Source organism: Pantherophis guttatus, chromosome 2 (assembly GCF_059756535.1).
Source record: "Pantherophis guttatus breed Tessera chromosome 2, ASM5975653v1, whole genome shotgun sequence".
NCBI classification, from domain to species: Eukaryota; Metazoa; Chordata; class Lepidosauria; order Squamata; family Colubridae; genus Pantherophis; species Pantherophis guttatus.
The window spans coordinates 288547007-288565892 of NC_142064.1; the positions used below are offsets into that span (position 1 = coordinate 288547007).

The following is an 18886-nucleotide window of genomic DNA, read 5'->3' on the forward strand; positions in this document are numbered from 1 at the left end:
TGGATGATTCCCCTGATTTTTCCTTAACTAAGAGTAGATGACATTTGAACTTTTAAAATATTGACACAGAGCAAAATTTCAGAAGGAATTTTTTATGAGTTCCTACAGATCGATCTCTTTCCCTAACCTTGCTATCATTTTCATTTCTCTTTTCTTCTGAAGGTAATAACGGGCAGGAGAATAAAGATTCCTGTGAACTTTTTCAAGTGATCAGTGCTGGAGACAGAACGTTTCCAATTCAAATGAAAAAAGAAAGACATGAGAGAAACCAGTCAAATGATTGGAATCAAGAAAGCACATCTTCCATTGATGTCCCCATACAAGCCTTTGTTGCCCAACAAGGAAAAATAAAGAAAAGCTACATTGGGAAAAGTGTGAAGCTAATTCAAGATAAATTTGATGTAAATCAACATTATCCAACCCAAACCAAAGGAGATCATGTATCCAGAGACCTTGGAAAAAACGACAATTGGACTTTCACTTTTTCTTATTTAAATGGGTCCCTTACATCTCATAAAAACACCCACAAAGAAGAGAAACCATACAAATGCATGGAGTGTGGAAAGGCATTCGGTCAACACAGAAATCTTACTATCCATAAAAGGATCCACACAGGGAAGAAGCCATATAAATGCATGGAGTGTGGAAAGAGCTTCTGTGAAAACACATCCTTTATGAGACATAAAAGAATTCATACAGGGGAAAAGCCATACAAATGTCTGGAATGTGGAAAGGACTTTACCAATAACAGTCAACTTACTTCCCATAAAAGGATTCACACAGGAGAGAAACCACATACATGCAAGGAGTGTGGAAAGAGCTTCAGACATATCGTTTCCCTTACTTACCATAATAGGATCCATACAGGAGAGAAACCATATAAATGCGTGGAATGTGGAAAGAGTTTTGCTAATAGCAGTCATCTTAGTTCTCATAAAAGGGTTCACACAGGGAAGAAACAATGTAAATGTACGGAGTGTGGAAATAGTTTCAGTGACAGCTGTTCCCTTACATCTCATAAAAGGATCCATACAGGAGAGAAGCCATATAAATGCCTGGAGTGTGGGAAGACCTTTCCTCATAGCAGTCAACTTATTCCTCATAAAAGGACCCACACAGGAGTGAAGCCATATAAATGCAAGGAGTGTGATAAGACCTTTACTCATAGCAGTCAACTTATTTCGCATAAAAGGACCCACACGGGAGAGAGGCCGTATAAGTGCAAAGAATGTGGGAAGAGCTTCTGTGAAAATGCATCCCTTATGAAACATGAAAGGATCCATGCAGGAGAGAAGCCATATAAATGCATGGAGTGTGGAAAATCTTTTACTCAAAGCAGTCATCTTACTTCCCATAAAAGGATTCATACAGGGGAGAAGCCATACAAATGCAGAGAGTGTGGAAAGAGCTACAGCCACAGTGTTTCCCTTACTTACCACAACAGGATCCACGCAGGGGAGAAACCTTATAAATGTTTGGACTGTGGAAAGACTTTTACTCAGAGTAGTCAACTTACTTCCCATAAACGAATCCACACGGGGGAAAAGCCATATCAATGCATGGAATGTGGAAAGGGCTTGTATGACAATGTATCCCTTATGAGACATAAAAGGATCCACACAGGGGAGAAGCCATACAAATGTGGAAAATGTGGGAAGAGCTTCACCCAACAGGGTAACCTTAGTTCCCATGAAAGGATGCACAGAGGGGAGAAGCCGTATAAATGCAGAGAGTGTGGAAAAAGCTTCAGTCATAGTGGTTCCCTTACTTATCATAACAGGATCCATACAGGAGAGAAACCATATAAGTGCTTGGTGTGTGGAATGGGTTTTACTGTTAGCAGCCACCTTACTTCCCATAAAAGGATCCACACAGGGGAGAAACCATATAATTGCAGACAATGTGGAAAGAGCTTCAGTGAAAACGCATCCCTTATGAGACATAAAAGGATCCATACAGGGGAGAAGCCGTACAAATGTGTGGAGTGTGGAAAGAGCTTCAGTCATAGTGGTTCCCTTACTTCCCATAAAAGGATCCACACAGGGGAGAAGCCTTATAAATGTACGGAATGTGGAAAAAGTTTTACCACTAGTAGTGATCTTACTTCCCACAAAAGGATCCACACTGGAGAGAAGCCATATAAATGTGTAGAATGTGGAAAGAGTTTTACTAATAGTAGTCATCTTACTTCCCATAAAAGGATCCACACAGGGGAGAAGCCATATAAGTGCATGGAGTGTGGAAAGACCTTTACTACTAGCAGTGATCTTACTTCCCATAAAAGGATCCACACAGAAGAGAAACTATATAAAAGTGTGGCACATAGAAGGAGCTTCAGGAGGAATGCTCTAATTTGTAAAAGACAGATCCATTTGGGTGAGAACTCATGTAAATTCTACATTTAATTGTCTAAATGTATGCATTTCCTATTTACATATAGAGGTAGTCCTCATCTTATGACCATTCACTTAAAGACTGTTCAAAATTATTGTGCAGTCCCCAAAAGCTATTTATAACCCAGCCCATGTATTCCAGTGGTGGTACATACCCCTACAATCACATGATGTGATTTATGTTATATTTTGCATCACGATAAGCCAACTGCAACATTCATGGTAACATGGGGGAGATTACATATCCTGTGGTCACATGAGGTAATGAAAAACTATGATAGGAATCCATTGATTTGCTTAACAATTGTAATGTATGGGTCTTTGGTGCTCTCTGAACTTGGTTCAGTTGGTTATATGTCCCCGCCAGCTTGAAGCTGGAAGTAGTACTGCGCAGCTATGACTCCAAGCTGGCTGGCCATTTCGGATTCTTAAAAACCCTGCATTTGGCCAGGAGACAGTTTTGGTGGCCCAAAATGAAGGCTGATATAGAGGACTATGTGAAAAGCTGTGCCACCTGTGCAGCCATGAAAATGAGACCAAGGAAGCCTGGATTCCTCCAACAAGTGGCAATCCCCAGCAGACCTTGGGAAGAAATCGCAATGGATTTTATAGTTGAGCTTCCAGGAAGCGGGAGAAATACAGTAATCTGGACAGTAATCAACCTGTTTTCAAAACAAGCCCACTTCACCACTTGTTCAGGATTACCATCCGCTAAAAAAACAGGCAAAGATGTTCATCAAACAGATCTATCTACTACACAGAATACTGCGACAAGTCATCTCGGATCGAGAGGTCCAATTCACTGCAAATTTTTGGAGAGAGTTCCTGAAATTGGTCGGGTCCACACAAGTACATCTGAGTACAAACGGAGCGGCAGAACAAGCGAACGCAATGGTGGAGCAATATATCAGATGCTTGTGGATTATCAGCAGGAAAACTGGGCGGACCTACTACCTTTTGCTGAGATGGCTTATAACAACACTGTGCATAGCAGCATCGGATTGACCCCCTTCCAGGTCACCAGCAGCATGGACTTTATACCCATGCCTGAATTGCCCATAGAACCTCCTTCCTCTATGACCCTGAACGAGTGGATGGAGTCGCTGAGGAAAGGCTGGACGAATACCAAAAAGGCAATAGCGGAGGCAGCCAAGGCACACAAAAAGCAAGCAGATAAACACAGATCTCTTCAACCCCTTTTCCGTGTGGGAGATTGGGTTTATCTGTCAACCAAATACATAAAGCTGAGGCTACCTAGCAAGAAACTAGGACCTAAATTTTTAGGTCCATTCTCAATAGTGAAAATAATTAACCCAGTGACTGTTCATCTTAACCTCCAACGCAGCCTAAGGAAAATACATCCAGTTTTCCACTGTAGCTTGCTAAAGCCAGCCATAAGCTCTAGGTTAAGGCCACGGGTGAAATGCTCCCGGTTTGGACCGACTCGGGCAGGTAGGTAGCGATGATGGCGGGCAGTTCGGAGAACCAGTAGCAAAAATCCCTGCCCCCACCCCCCCGCCCAGCTGAGCCGCGCAATCATCAGAGCCTTTTTTTTCTTTTAAATGGCTCTGACGATCCAAGCACTGACGATCTCAGCTGAGTTGCCTGCTAATTGGTAAGAAAAATCCCTCCCCCTCCCCCCCTCAGCTTGCTTATCTTAGCTACTGGTTGCAACGCCTTGCTGTAGTCCCTGCAATCCATTGCATCAGCAAGCAACTGAATCTCCCTGCCTGCAATCAAGCAGGCAGGGAGTTGTGGACTTCAACTGCCAGAATTCCTCAGCCACCAAAGCAAAGCTGGCTGAGAAATTCTGGGAGTTGAAGTCTACAAGTCTTAAAGTTGCCAAGGTTGGAGACCCCTGTTCTATTGGGTAAGTTTTTTTCCCCTTTGGGAGCTTTAAAAAAATACTTAATTGGGTTTTTTTTAGTTGTTCTTTTTTTAGACCTAGCCATTTAAAGTTTAGGAAGTTTTAAATTTAGCTGCTTTTATATAAAAATAAAAATAAAATAAAATAATATTTGTGCAGCTTTCTGAGATTTAGTATGTTTCTGTAGTGTTTCACTCTAACTACACAAACACACAAAATCTCACAAAGCTATATGTGGAATTTTGTGCGTGTAAAGTGTGAAAGTTGGTTTTTTGGGCTTTTTGTGGCTGTTTGAGGTTCCTGCTTGTTGCAGGGGCCATTTTGGGTCTAGCACAGCTGCTTTTATATTGTGGGTGAGCCAATTGTGTTGTGTTGTGTTTTTTAGGTTAAAAAGGGGCAAAGAAGTGACATTGACTAGGCCACGCCCACCTGACCAACAAGCCATGCCCTCCCAGTCACCTTACCACTAATTAAGCCACACCCACAGAACCGGTAGCAAAAATTTTTAGATTTCACCCCTGGTTAAGACCTCAAGTTCAGGCACACCCCTCCCCCCACCAAGCCTATTGTAGTGCAAAGGGAAACCCATTATGAAGTAAAAAAAGAAGACTCTAGACTGTATAGAGGTAGATTACAATATTTAGTACATTGGAAAGGTTACCTTTGTCTAAAGCTACCTGGATTAAGAGCTGGAATGTCAAAGCAGATAGGCTAGTAAAGCAATTCCATGATAAAATCCCTGATAAGCCAAAGGGCCCCCCTGGGGGTAGAGAGGTGGTTAGTAGACTGCATTATTAACCACTATGCTACTCTCATTTCAGGACACGCTTTTCTGACCAGGGGTGGTGGCCTGTCAGCCATCTTTTGTGTTAGCCTTCAGACCTGCCACGTTTACTACTGTGGGAAATTGGAAGGGGGGATTGTATGGAGCGTGGGTGATATATAGTCATAATATTCCTTTCTCGAGGTCAAGGACATCTTGCCCTGCACTGGAAGGCTGAAATTGGGAGGCATCTCCAGTTGGAACGATATTTAATTGGACCATGTGATGGACGTGTGAGTGTTGGGCAGGGGCTTGAACTTTTCTTTGGGTGGGGAAAACCTGGAAATTTTCAGATTTGGGTTTTCCCAGATGTGCCAATATGACATTTCTAATAAAATGTAACTTTGAGGAAACTCAAGCTTCAGAATTTTCTTTTGTTGGGGGTGTTACTTGGAACCCTGACACAATATTTAATATCAAGAGAACATATTTTTTCTTAAATTTACATTTATCTCCTTTTTCTTTCTATATTTCATCTCAAGTTAGGGATATTCAGGAGAATGAAAATGAAAATGATTCCATTGTGCTGGCATTGCAAACAATGAAGGAAGAAGGAAATTATTTGGAAATCTGTGGAGACCAAAATAAAATAATCTGACAGTAACAAAAACTACTCAGAAATGACAACAGGATCTCCCCCTAGAGAATATGAGGATAACCCCCCCCCAAATAATCCAATTTGCATCCATGCAATGGGTGAAAAAATCATATCTCAGTCAACCAGTATGAATGGAACATTTTTCAGTCAAAAGGCCTCTCATGATGTAGAGTATATGTATGTATGTATATATGTATGTATAAAAAACTTCAGGGTGAAGAATTTGTTTCACAAAAAGCCAGGATAATGGGGGGGAAAAACCCAAATGCATGGGCAAAATTTCAAGTATTAGAGCCCCCTTTCCCCTCTTCCCATGATATGACAAGGGTTAAGGAAAGCTAACAATTTAAATAAAATTAATTAAATATCAATGGTGCGTTTACTTGCTAGATATGTATAAAATTCTGCTTGTATTAAAAATTATTTAACAAAAATATTTGGAAGGATTTTGGAGAGGGGGAAATCTCAGATTTTCAAAGTTTCATGCTGGTTTGAAACTTAATTCAAAAATTGCTAATGGTTGATTCTGGGTTAAACTGAATAATGAATAATAAGTGGGTTAAAAACACAAAAAAGTTAACTCCTTTAAAAATTGATTTTTAACCACTAATTTTCCTTCATCTAAATTTTGTGTTTTGGTAATTGTAGCTAAACTTATTTTTCTCTTGCATAACACCCCTAATGCAGACAAATCTCTTAATTACAGTTTATATTTTTAACAATAATAAAATTTATATGTCCTGTTTTTGTTTATTAATGATCTAAAGCACGGATGTCAAGCTTGCCGCATCACATTGATGTCACTGAAGCATCACAACCTTTTCTGCCTTCACAGAACTGGGGTGGGCGTGGCCTGCGTGTGACACATCCAACCTGCAGGCCACCAGTTTTGACATCCCTGATCTAAAGGTATCCCCAGTTGTCTTAAATTCTCCAAGGGTCTTAAATTTCCTACTCATACTCCCTGACATTATTCCTTATTCAGTTCCTAAGTAAAACAACTTTTTTTTAAACTCATGATATTTGAACTTTATATCCAATTTTCCCTTTTTTCCTTCCATCATTTGGAAATTCTACCTTTTCTCCGGTCACAGGCGTGTCACCATTTACTCTCCCTTCATTTCCCCACCAAGGAGCCTTGTTTTGAGGTGAAATTTTTGAAACGTCGACCAGTTTAAACTTTTTCTCTATGTTGATCTTCAAAAAGATCATAATAATTCAAGATTATTCTTATTGTTAGGAGTTGCCACTCGGTGTATCCTATTATTCTTAGGCACCCAGACCTAAGAATTTGAGAAGGGCATCTGTATATACTGAAATAAATTTCATCCCTCACCATCCAATCAGAACTGAAGAAACTTCTTGGATGAGAAGTGAAACATCTTTTAAAAAAACCCAGAAAGTCCAGTTGTCTCTTGAAAAAACACCTTTGGGACAATCATGACCTGAATGACTGAGAATCTCCATAGATACTGAAATATAAATCTCAATTTTCCTCACTGTGGCTTCCCTGCCTGTGTCCCATCTTCCTCCCCTTTGGGCAGGAATCCTCAACAACCGCAAGACAAAAGCTCTGTTTCCTAGAGATTCTCCTGGTCCTTCTCTTCTGACAGTAGGTCTGTTTCTGACAGGATTTTGACCCTTTTGAGGCCTCCTCCAATCTCTGCCCAGCCTTGAGGGTGGCTGTTCTTGAGGGAAATGAGTTCAAATCATCCAGAGAGATTTTTCTCCATCTCCACAGACGGTTCCTGGACAGGAAGAGATGGAGAAATTGCTGCCACTGGAAAACACAAAGTTTTTCTTGGGCAGGGAGGCATTGAGAGTGGCCTTTCCCTCTACTCCCATGACTATCGTCCTTGCCCTCTCCCTTCCTCTCAGACGCACTCCTCTTTCCCGCGCTTTCTTAAAATCCTGGCACTTCGCGCCAAATCCACAAGGGGGCGCGCTCGGACAAAGAGAAGGTAACGTCAGGCGGTTGCCCAATGGGCGAACGTCCAGGGAGACTTTCCAGAGGAGGTTGCGAAGGAAGTGACATCATAAACGCTTGACGTTCTAGGAAGCCGCACTCGCTCTCGTTAACCCCTGGGGCTCCGAAGGAGGCGGAGAGGCTGCGGGAGAGTCTGGCAGGGGGAGAGCCAGACGTGAGCCGGGTGAGTTGGGGGCTCTTCCCGGGCAAAGGGAGGCGGAGGAGGGAGAGACCCACGCCCGGCCCCCCCTCCGGCTTCCACCCCGGGTCCCATGCTCCCCAGCTGCCCTCTCCATAGAAACAACAGGCGGGGATGGAGCTCCGGAGCAGGTGCCTTGTCACCGGAGATTCCCCGGAAGGCGGCGGGGATCTGGGGTGGCTCTTCCCTTACCCTTGTCTAGAGAAGAGCCCAAGGGAGGGGAGGGGAGGGTCGGCCCATCAGGAGAGGAGAGAAGCCGGGCGAGGAGAAGGCAGGATTCGCACCAGGCTCCCTGTCTCCGGAGGGGGAGAGAAGCGGGACGGCCTCTCCAGCTGCCTCCTTCCCGGCCCTTCTCTGGGATGAGCCGCTTGGGACTCCTGGAAGGTTGGGTGAAGGTTGTTCAGTGGTTAAGTTCTACTTTCTAATTCTTGGCGTTTATTTTTCCTTCAATCTCAGATACAGAAACTCGAAGCCAGGCAAAAGTTTCTCTTGGGGGGAAAAAAAAGAGCGGAATCCCTTGCAGGGATCAGTCCTTCAGCCCCAGAAATGGTCCCGTGAAGGAAAAGGCATCTGGAGACCCACCAGAGTCCTTGGAGCCATTTGCAGTTGCTCTGCAGGACAGAGAAAGGATGGAGACACAACCTTTTGGAAAGGAGGGAAGCGGAAAAGGCCCTTCAGCTGCTCAGCCGGGGAAGAGGGGGAAGCTCTGGACAAGAACCAGGCAGAAGATCCTGGAGGAGGAAACCATCCTCCCTTCAGAAATTCAGCCCTGGAACTTCATCCAATATCAGGACACTGAGGGTCCCCGAGGCCTTTGCAGACGACTCCATGACTTTTGTAGGCGATGGCTGAGACCAGAAAAGCACACCAAAGCCCAGATGCTGGACCTGGTGGTTCTGGAGCAGCTCCTTGCTCTTCTGCCCGCAGAGATGGAGGGCTGGGTGCGGGAGTGTGGAGCAGAGACCAGCTCCCAGGCGGTGTCCCTGGCGGAAGGCTTCCTTCTGAGCCAGGTGGAGGAGAAGAAAGAGCAGGTCAAGTTGCAGGTGAGACATTTTAATCTAGGGAGCCCAGAAGGGAATAAAGAATATGTTCGAATATTTCACCCCACCTTCCCAAACTTCTCTGACATTCATAATATGTGGAGATGTCCCACAATTCTTGTAAGACATTGTTCCATTTTTTTCTCATGCAACCTCACTGATGGATGTTGAGTGCTTTGAGATTGTGTTCCAAATATAAGATTTCACTTTACTTCATGTGATGTACATTAATTCTGCTTATTTTTACTTCCTCCTATTTGAAGTGCTGCACTGTGGAGATTAGAGATCCTGAGCGAAAGACAAATCCATCAAATCCCCCTCAGGAGCTATTTTTCAGGAGGATCCCTGGGGAAGATCAAAGTCAGGACACTTCAGGAGGTAATCAAATATCCTCCGATTTCCCAGAGAGATCCCGTCTGTCTTACCTTCTTCTCTTCTGTAGTATACCTCCTCTTATTTTGTTGAATATGCATTTTGAAATTATTTATTCCTTGCAGAGAAACAAAGAATGAAGTTTTCTGTTTTTTACGATGGAGCTCAAACTGTGATTGAACTTCCAAATCAAGTAAGAAAGAGAAAAGTTATTAGATTTCTATTCTCCTTTCCTTCAGGAAGTGAAGTGGGTATGCAGAGTTGTCTCTCTTTCTATTTCTCTCCCTTGTTTAGACTGGGTAATTTTTGTGTTCCTGTGTGACATGGACAGCATAATAGCAGGTTCAAGTTGCTCTCAACCAGCATAGCTTCTTCTGTGGAGTATTATTGGATACAATGGTTTGTCATTTCTACCCTCAGATTCTGTTTAGGAAATGTTTTTTGAAGACCACTGGTTAACTAGTTCTGCTAGGTACTCTTCCAACTATGAATTCACAAGAAGTAATTTTTTAACAAGTCCTTCAACTAATAGGAATAAATGTATCAAGACTAATGAAAAATAACTAAATACTAGGACTCCAAGATCTCTGTTGCACTTTCTACTGTTGAGCCAGGTATCACCTATTCTATCCCTGTGGGTTTAGTTTTTATTTCCTAAATGTAGCACCTTCTATTTCTCACCATTGATTTTCATTTTGTTAGATGGGGCCCAATCTGTCGATACTTCTATATCTCGAGCTTATCTTCTGGAGTGTTGGTATTCCTGTCAATTTAGTCTTGTCTTCAAATCTGAGGAATTCCCCTTCTATCCTCTTGTCTAAATCATTGATTAAGATGAACAGATATTGCAATTCCTCCTGTTCTGTTCTTTTTTCCATGTTTAGGACAGTCTTGTGTCCTTCGAGGAGGTGGCTGTGTATTTCTCTGAGGAGGAGTGGTCTCAGCTGAATCCTGACCAAAAAGCGCTGCATTTGGAAGTCATGCTTGAAAATCATAGGAATGTGGTCTCTCTGGGTAAGTTTTCTAGTCCCCAATCAGAGGGTTCAAGAAGACAGATTATCGTTAGTTTTTTTTATTAAAAAATCACTAATCCAATATTTCCTGGGAGGGAGAAGGAAAGGATCTGGCCTTCTGGTACTCCAAGGAAGGAAAGAGTCAATGTTTCTTTGCTTAGCTTCTTTCTGTGCCATTTCTTATCTGTATTTTTCCATTTCTATTTGAATTTACGAGGCAGAAAAGAATGGGGTGTGCTTTTTTTTTGAGTAAAGTTTTTTTAAAAATTTATATATAAACATTTTGAATAGAGTGTATTTTCTGGGCATACATTTTACAAAAAGAAAAAAGAAAGGAAATAGTAACATATATACTGATAGCAATAGTAGTAGTACAACAGAATGATACTAACCATATTTATAATTGTTAGCTTATTTGTAATCCTATTGATTATATTAGCATACTTACAGTTATAAACAATGTTCATGCTTAATTTATACAGAACAATGCTCTTTCTTCATCTAATTTGTACCTCTTATCTCTAACTATTGATAAAACCTATTCCATATTAAGTGGGGTGTGCTTTTATCTGTCCCCTGGAGGTCATGTGAGAGGGATGTGTTGTCATTTGTCCTCTGAAACCTCCCAAAATTGTTACTCCCAAAACCTCTTCAAATTGTCATTTGTCAGAACAGAATTTTCATGGTCAGGCCATAGAAGAGCATTCTCCTAATTCAAGGACAAAGGCCTTGTGCAGTGTCACTCAGTGTATCCTAGGGTATAGGTAATCCCCTAATTACGACAATTCACTTAGCGATCATTCAAAATTATGATTTTCCTCCCTCAATACTTTAGACCCAGTCCTAAAATTACGAATGTCGCATCACTACGGCTGTTCACACTTACGAATGACAGCAGAGGTGCTGCAACATTCGCCCTACCTATTCTCCCACCCCACCCTGCCAAGACATACCCTGTGATGATGTAGCGAGCCATCGGTTCCTTTGCCTGCTTTGGTACATTTGCAGAAAACATAGGGCTAAAGTAGTGAGAAATCTTGCACTACTGATCTCGTGTGACCTTACACTATAGTACGTAAGACCTATGTTCTCTGCTAACTGAGGGCTGCGCAAGATCTGGGGCCAAAGGATTCTTTTTTTTCAAAGACTTTTGCCCCGATCACCACCAGATGGATTCGTAACTGACTAACCAACCACACGCAACGTGTAGCCCTCAATGGAACTCATCTACATTGAGGGAAGTATGCAGTGGGGTAGCCCAAGGCTCTGTTTTAGGCCCAGTACTCTTCAACATCTTCATCAATGATTTGGGCGAGGGGATAGATAGGGAATTCATCAAATTTGCAGATGACACCAAACTAGCAGGAATAGCCAACACTCTGGAAAATAGGCTTAGGATACAGAAGGATCTTGACAGACTTGAACATTGGGCACTATCTAACAAAATGAAATTCAATGGTGAAAAAAGTAAGGTTCTACATTTAGGCAAGAAAAACAAAACGCACAGGTACTGTATATGTGGTACCTGGCTCAATAGTGGTAACTGTGAGAGGGATCTTGGAGTGCTAGTGGACAACCATTTAAATATGAGCCAGCAGTGTGCTGCAGCTGCCAAAAAAAGCCAACACAGTTCTAGGCTACATAAACAGAAGAATAGAATCAAGATCACTTGAAGTGTTAAGACCACTTTATAATGCTTTGGTTAGGCCACACTTGTAATACTGCATCCAGTTTTGGTCTCCACAATGTAAAAAAAGATGTTGAGACTCTAGAAAGAGCGCAGAGAAGAGCAACCAAGAGGATTAGAGGACTGGAGGCTAAAACATATAAAGAACGGTTGCTGGAACAGGTATGTCTAGTTTGACGAAAAGAAGGAGTAGGGATGACATGATAACAGTGTTCCAATATTTCAGAGGCTGCCACCAAGAAGAAGTGGGAGTCTAGTTATTCTCCAAAGCACATGAGGGTAGGAGAAGAAGCAATGGGTAGAAACTAATCAAGGAGAAAAGAATCACTCAAAGAGATGGCTGCTTTCGGTGTATGGTTGGATGGTTCTGTGTTTGTTTTGGATGTTTGAAGTTTTTATGAAGAGATTGGATAACCATTTGTCTGAAATGGTATAGGGTTTCCTACCTAAGCATGGGCTTGGAATAGAAGACCTCCAAGGTCCCTTCCAACTCTTATTCTATTCTATTCTATCTTGTGCAGTCCTCAGTTTGTAGAAAACTCAGGCCTAAAGTACTATAGCATGGGATCAATAGAATGAGAGCTTGCACTACTGAACCTATGTGATCTGGCACTAAAGTAGTTTAGGCCTCTGTTCTCTGCTAACTAAGGCTTGTACCAGATCTGGCCAAAGAGCCCTTGCAAACCAATGAGACTTTTGAGGAGTGGAATAGCCTTTTTTGAGCCTCCCAACCTTTCCAGTCTCGGCACAAAGAGCATTTACAAGACAATAGGAGGCTTCAAGCAAAGGATTATGCCCCAAATCTCATCACTGGGATCAAGGAATGGGCCAAGCGGGAGTCTTGCCTGCCAGACAGACGCCATGGAGCAGCTGCTCCAAGCTACACAGGGGAAGAAAGCTTGTTTCAAAATTGTTTCAGTTCTCACAGGTCTCTGCTGAAATTAACCCACCCCAATAAATCTTAAGTTTTTTCCTAATTCCTTCTTGGGTGGTTCCCCTTATTATTCCTTAATTGAAAACTGACTTTGAGTGAGATCGGGCTTGATAAATCGACACTTAGAGTTTGAAAATTAATGAGTAGTTACGATTGGCCTTTCCTCTCCCCTCCCTCAGGCTTGCCTCACAGATGCCTCTCCTCTCCCCTTCTCTCCCTCAGTTATTTTCAAGTTGGGAGGGGGAATAGAATATCTAATTAGCATCAAAGTGTGTTATCATAATATAGAAAATACTAATGCTCTGATGGTCATTTCAAAAAATCTTTTCTTAATGAGCACCTAGAAGGCAACAGGAGCATACAAGGAAAATTTCAAGTTTGTAGGCATTACGGTTCTAGAGATTTCATGATTAATGCGTGAGTGGTTTTTGCTTTTATATATATATATATATATATATAGATTGTAAAGAAAGATATTTTCTAGATATTTTCAAAACTTTCGTGACCCATGAATATAGAAATTATCTTGTCTATATCAAACCACTGTAAGAATACAGAATACAACATAATGGAATTTTGGAAAAATTCAGAAGAATATTCATTGACTTTCTACATTTTGATCTTTTTCTCTAACCATGTTATCATTTTCATTTCTCTTTTCCTTTGAAGGTAATAGTGGGCAGGAGAATCAAGATTCCTATGGACTGTTCCAAGTGATCAATGCTAAAGATGAAATGGAGAACTTTGGAATTCGAATGGAATTCGAAAGCCATGAGAGAAACCAGTCAAATAATTGGAATCAGGAAAGCTCATCTCCCACTGATGCTCCGATGCAAGACTTTCTTGCCCAACAAGAGAAAATAAGGAAAAAATGTATTGGGGAAAGTGTGAAGCTAATCAAAGATAAATTACAAGTAAACGAACACCATTTAACACAAAACAAAGGAAAAGATGCTATAAGACACAACAGGCAAAATTACAATGGGACATTGATATTTTCCCTTGGAAATAACTTCCTTACATCTCAAAAAGTGATTCACACAAAAAAGGAGCCTTATAAATGTTTGGAATCCGGAAAATATTTTAGAACAAGCAGGAATCTTACATCCCATGAAAGGATTCACACTGTAGAGAAACAGTGTTTAGAAGCAGCTGTAGCCCATGCAGCCCAATCCCTCCAGGCAACGGGAGAGAAACCATATAAATGCATGGAGTGTGGAAAGACATTTGCGCAATGCAGTGCTCTTACTTCTCATAAGATGATCCACACAGGGGAAAAGCCATTTAAATGCATGGAATGTGGAAAGACCTTTGCTCAAAGAGGTAATCTGAAATCCCATAAGATGATCCACACAGGGGAGAAGCTGTATAAATGTATGGAGTGTGGAAAGACCTTTGCTCAACGTAGTTATCTTGCTTCTCATAAAAAGATCCACACAGGAGAGAAACCATATAAATGCATGGAGTGTGAAAAGACTTTTCCTCAAAGAGGTCATCTTATTTCCCATATGATGATACACACAGGTGAGAAGCCATATAAATGCATGGAGTGTGGAAAGACTTTTGCTCAAATAGGTAATCTTATTTCCCATAAGATGATCCACACAGGGGAGAAGCCGTATAAATGCATGGAGTGTGGAAAGACCTTTGCTCGAAGAAGTCATCTTATTTCCCATAAGATGATCCACACACAGGAGAAGCCGTACAAATGCATGGAGTGTGGAAAGACCTTTGCTCAACATAGTTATCTTGCTTCTCATAAAAAGACCCACATGGGGGAGAAACCATATAAATGCATGGAGTGTGGAAAGACATTTGCGAAACGCAGTGCTCTTACTTCTCATAAAATGATCCACACAGGGGAAAAGCCATTTAAATGCATGGAATGTGGAAAGACATTTGCTCAAAGAGGTAATCTGAAATCCCATAAAATGATCCACACAGGGGAGAAGCCATATAAATGCATGGAGTGTGGAAAGACCTTTGCTCAACGTAGTTATCTTGCTTCTCATAAAAAGATCCACACAGGGGAGAAACCATATAAATGCATGGAGTGTGAAAAGACTTTTCCTCAAAGAAGTCATCTTATTTCCCATAAGATGATCCACACGGGGGAGAAGCCGTACAAATGCATGGAATGTGGAAAGACCTTTGCTCAACGTAGTTATCTTGCTTCTCATAAAAAGATCCACACAGAGGAGAAGCCATATAAATGCATGGAGTGTGAAAAGACTTTTCCTCGAAGAGGTCATCTTATTTCCCATATGATGATACACACAGGTGAGAAGCCATATAAATGCATGGAGTGTGGAAAGACTTTTGCTCAAATAGGTAATCTTATTTCCCATAAAATGATCCACACAGGGGAGAAGCCGTATAAATGCATGGAGTGTGGAAAGACCTTTCCTCGAAGAAGTAATCTTATTTCCCATAAGATGATCCACACACGGGAGAAGCCGTACAAATGCATGGAGTGTGGAAAGACCTTTGGTCAACATAGTTATCTTGCTTCTCATAAAAAGACCCACACGGGGGAGAAACCATATAAATGCATGGAGTGTGAAAAGACTTTTCCTCGAAGAGGTCATCTTATTTCCCATATGATGATACACACAGGTGAGAAGCCATATAAATGCATGGAGTGTGGAAAGACTTTTGCTCAGAGAAGTAATCTTATTTCCCATAAGATGATCCACACAGGGGAGAAGCCGTACAAATGCATGGAGTGTGGAAAGGCCTTTGGTCAACATAGTTATCTTGCTTCTCATAAAAAGACCCACACGGGGGAGAAACCATATAAATGCATGGAGTGTGAAAAGACTTTTCCTCGAAGAGGTCATCTTATTTCCCATATGATGATACACACAGGGGAGAAGCCATATAAATGCATGGAGTGTGGAAAGACTTTTGCTCAAAGAAGTAATCTTATTTCCCATAAGATGATCCACACAGGGGAGAAGCCGTATAAATGCATGGAGTGTGGAAAGACCTTTGCTCAAAGAGGTAATCTTATTTCCCATAAAATGATCCACACTGGGGAGAAGCCATTTAAATGCATGGTGTGTGGAAAGACGTTTATTACGAGCAGTGCTCTTACTTCTCATAGCGGAATCCACACAGGAGAGAAACCATATAAATGCATGGAGTGTGGAAAGATGTATACTAAGAGCAGTTCTCTTACTTCTCATAGCAGAATCCACACAGGAGAGAAACCATATAAATGCATGGAGTGTGGAAAGACGTTTATTACGAGCAGTGCTCTTACGTCTCATAGCAGAATCCACACAGGAGAGAAACCATATAAATGCATGGAATGTGGAAAGACCTTTGCTCAGAATCATCATCTATCTTCTCATAAAAGGATCCACACTCAGGAGAAAGTTTGTAGCAATTCTACTTTAGAGTTACATACCAGTCCACAAAGCTTTATAGCAGCCTTTGAGCAGTTCACAAAGGCAGCATATTGTCCCCAGGAATCTGGGTCCTCATTTTACCGTCCTCAAAAGGATGAAAGGCTGACTCAACCATGAGCCGGTCAGATCAAACTCCCGGCTGTGGGCAATTAGCCCTGTAGTACTGCATTCTAACCTCTGACCCACCATGTCTATAGATTTTTATGTGTACATCTATTGTGCCTTTCTGATCCAATGAGACATGGTTGAATCCAATCAAGTGAAATTTAATGCAGAGAAATGTAAGATTTTACACCTGGGTGGTGTAAGGTTATTATTTTGTTCATCTGTATGGTTTTTTGGAACTGCGGTTACGCGTAATTGCAAACTTCAGCAAATCTCAGTGAGCAGTGTTCCCAGCATGTACAAGGACACAGGATGAAACATAACCTGTATAACCTGTAACATTTGCTGCTTTCATTGTTTCTGCATACGTGCATATTCACATGAAAACCAATGATGTAATTACTAACCAATTACTGTACCTTGGAGATTTGTTAACCAATAATGAAATAATACGTATAGTAGGTAAGAACTGAGAAACTAAGAAACTGAGCAGTCTGATGCTCGATAAAATTGCTGTTGATTCTGCTATCCGTGGATGTTTTTCTTTCACTCATCTTCAGCCTCCGGGAACAAATGTAACAGGTGGGAAAAACAGATTACAGGAAACGTGGCTCAAAAACAGTAACTGTGAGAGGAACCTTTGGAGTCCATATGGACGATTAAATATGAGTCACCTGTGTGCAGCAACAGCCAAAAAATCAAATATAATCTTTGGTTGTATAAATATTAGAGGCATAGAACCAAAATCAGATGAAGAACTGTTGCAAGATTTGGGTTCGGCTAGAGTCTAGAGAAAAGAAGAATTAGGAGTGGCATGATAGTTCCAGTACTTGAGAGGCTGCCACAAAGAGGAGGGGGTCAATTTATTTCCCAAAGCACCAGAGGGCAGGACAAGAAACAATGCATGTGAACTAATGGAGGGAAGCAACCTGTAATTAACAAGAATACTCCTTACAGCGAGTTCTGTAATCCTCAATCCTTGTGCATTTTTGCTAAGTAGGAGGTTTTAAAGCAAACAGGAGCATCAGTGGAGATTAAGGTTATCATTTGGCCTGAAAGTGATGTGTGCCTGCCAATATTTAAGTGGTGGAGATTCCCCAATCATTGCAAGAAACTCCCACTGATGAGTATATCCACTAGAGCAGAGTGGCAATCAGAAATGCATTACTCCTTAATCCCTTAGTAGTGTTTCAGTTTATCTTACTTTGCTTCATATTGTCAAAATCTGCGTTTTCATCCTGCTTCATATTATGTAATGCAAATAATAAATGAAAAACAAAATCATAAGGAGAACGGGGTTATAGTGATGCTGATGTCAGCGTTCCAAGGAATGCAGAACTCCGAGGCAGGCAGCTTCCTCAAAGAACAGATTATTGGATACTTTATATTGGCACAACTGATGGAAGCCGACTGAATTTTCCTAGTTTTCACCTAGTTAAAAGTAAGCTTTCCTTTCCCCCACAAGTCACTGGTCATCCTGTCCAGTCCATGTCCTGTCCAGTTTCCTGGTTACTTGCTCCTGCTCTAGCCAGCCACCTGTGAGAATGCCCTTGGTTCCCACAGGAAAACTTTATTGTTTTGGCTACAAAACCCCATCTAACTATTTCCCTCCTCCCACAGTTGGTCTGGCATCTCTGAAGCCTCCAAGATAGTTTCGGCTAGGTTCATTTCAGGGTTGACAGCTGAATTAGAAAATGCAACTCATGGGCTCTTTCTCCTAATTTTGTGATGATCTTACCCAAAATAGGGAACATTCTCGTGTTGCCCATCTGTGAACTCGCACAATTTTATCAATGCCTTTATAAAGTAAGGTCTGCAGAACCGGACACAGTATTCAAATTAGGAACCGATTAAAGCCTTATGTAGCAGGTTAGGACCTTTTCTTGATGGTGATACATCTGGTGAGGTATCCCAGAATTTTGTTTGCCTTCACAGCTGCCTGGACACACTCTTTACTCATTTTGCAGGTATCATTTTTTCAGTGCCATGGAAAGTTTGTTCACACAGTTGTGTGAAAAAAGTGCTGCTTGAACTCAAAATAGTTCTAGCGTTCTGGATGGAAATATGCATAGCTATGTGTCTCTTCCAACCTTTGTCCACACATGGAGCGTTGAAGCAAGTAGTTTTATTAAGGGAAAGCAGCAGTAGAGAAATATGGATGTATATTAAGTTCCCCTAGCTAGCCAGCCTAGTGGCCAACTCAGTCCTTGATTTACAATAATATATTTATTACGTAACCATTTGACATTACAATGGCATTGAATTAATGATGGTTCTGACTCCCTCCCTCCCTCCCTCTCTTCCTTTCTTCCTCCCTCCCTCCTGTCCTCCCTCCTTGCCTTCCTTGTCCCAAATTAGGGATACTCTAGAGAATCAGAATGAAAACCACTGTAATCACTGTGTAACATTACAAATGATCAATCAAAAGATCAAGACCTTTGAAAATCATTGGGGTCAAATTAACGTGAAATTAAGA

The 18886-nt window shown here is 41.5% G+C and overlaps 2 protein-coding genes across 3 annotated transcripts in view; both read left to right on the top strand.

Moving 5' to 3' along the window:
• LOC117662534 (uncharacterized) overlaps positions 1-2731 on the top strand; it is a 28100-nt gene extending 25369 nt beyond the window's left edge. Inside the window, exon 15 of the mRNA XM_087885385.1 lies at positions 163-2731. Coding sequence (XP_087741511.1) covers positions 163-2405 — 2243 coding nt within the window. The 3' untranslated portion in view covers positions 2406-2731. The remainder of the gene's footprint in view (positions 1-162) is intronic.
• A 4975-nt stretch (positions 2732-7706) lies between these two features.
• LOC132710697 (uncharacterized) lies at positions 7707-16938 on the top strand. Of its 2 annotated transcripts, none has more exons than XM_060687462.2 (6): positions 7707-7831; positions 8303-8889; positions 9150-9264; positions 9384-9451; positions 10143-10272; positions 13562-16938. In XM_060687462.2, the coding sequence occupies exons 2-6, from the start codon at positions 8476-8478 to the stop codon at positions 16420-16422; spliced, it is 3588 nt and encodes a 1195-aa protein (XP_060543445.2). In that variant the 5' UTR covers positions 7707-7831; positions 8303-8475; the 3' UTR covers positions 16423-16938. The 2 variants fall into 2 exon arrangements, with proteins under 2 accessions (XP_060543445.2, XP_060543449.2); XM_060687466.2 differs by having other exon boundaries at positions 7786-7977.
• The last annotated feature ends 1948 nt before the right edge of the window (positions 16939-18886 follow it).

What these genes read in the sequence shown, in the direction of transcription:
- LOC132710697 (XM_060687466.2), top strand. Translation starts at nt 7,920, where the DNA reads ATGCTCCCCAGCTGCCCTCTCCATAGAAACAACAGGCGGGGATGGAGC. An exon ending in GGGATGGAGCTCCGGAGCAG is followed by an intron (nt 7,978 to 8,302) that starts GTGCCTTGTCAC and finishes CTTCAATCTCAG; the next exon opens with ATACAGAAACTCGAAGCCAG. An exon ending in AAGTCAGGACACTTCAGGAG is followed by an intron (nt 9,265 to 9,383) that starts GTAATCAAATAT and finishes TATTCCTTGCAG; the next exon opens with AGAAACAAAGAATGAAGTTT.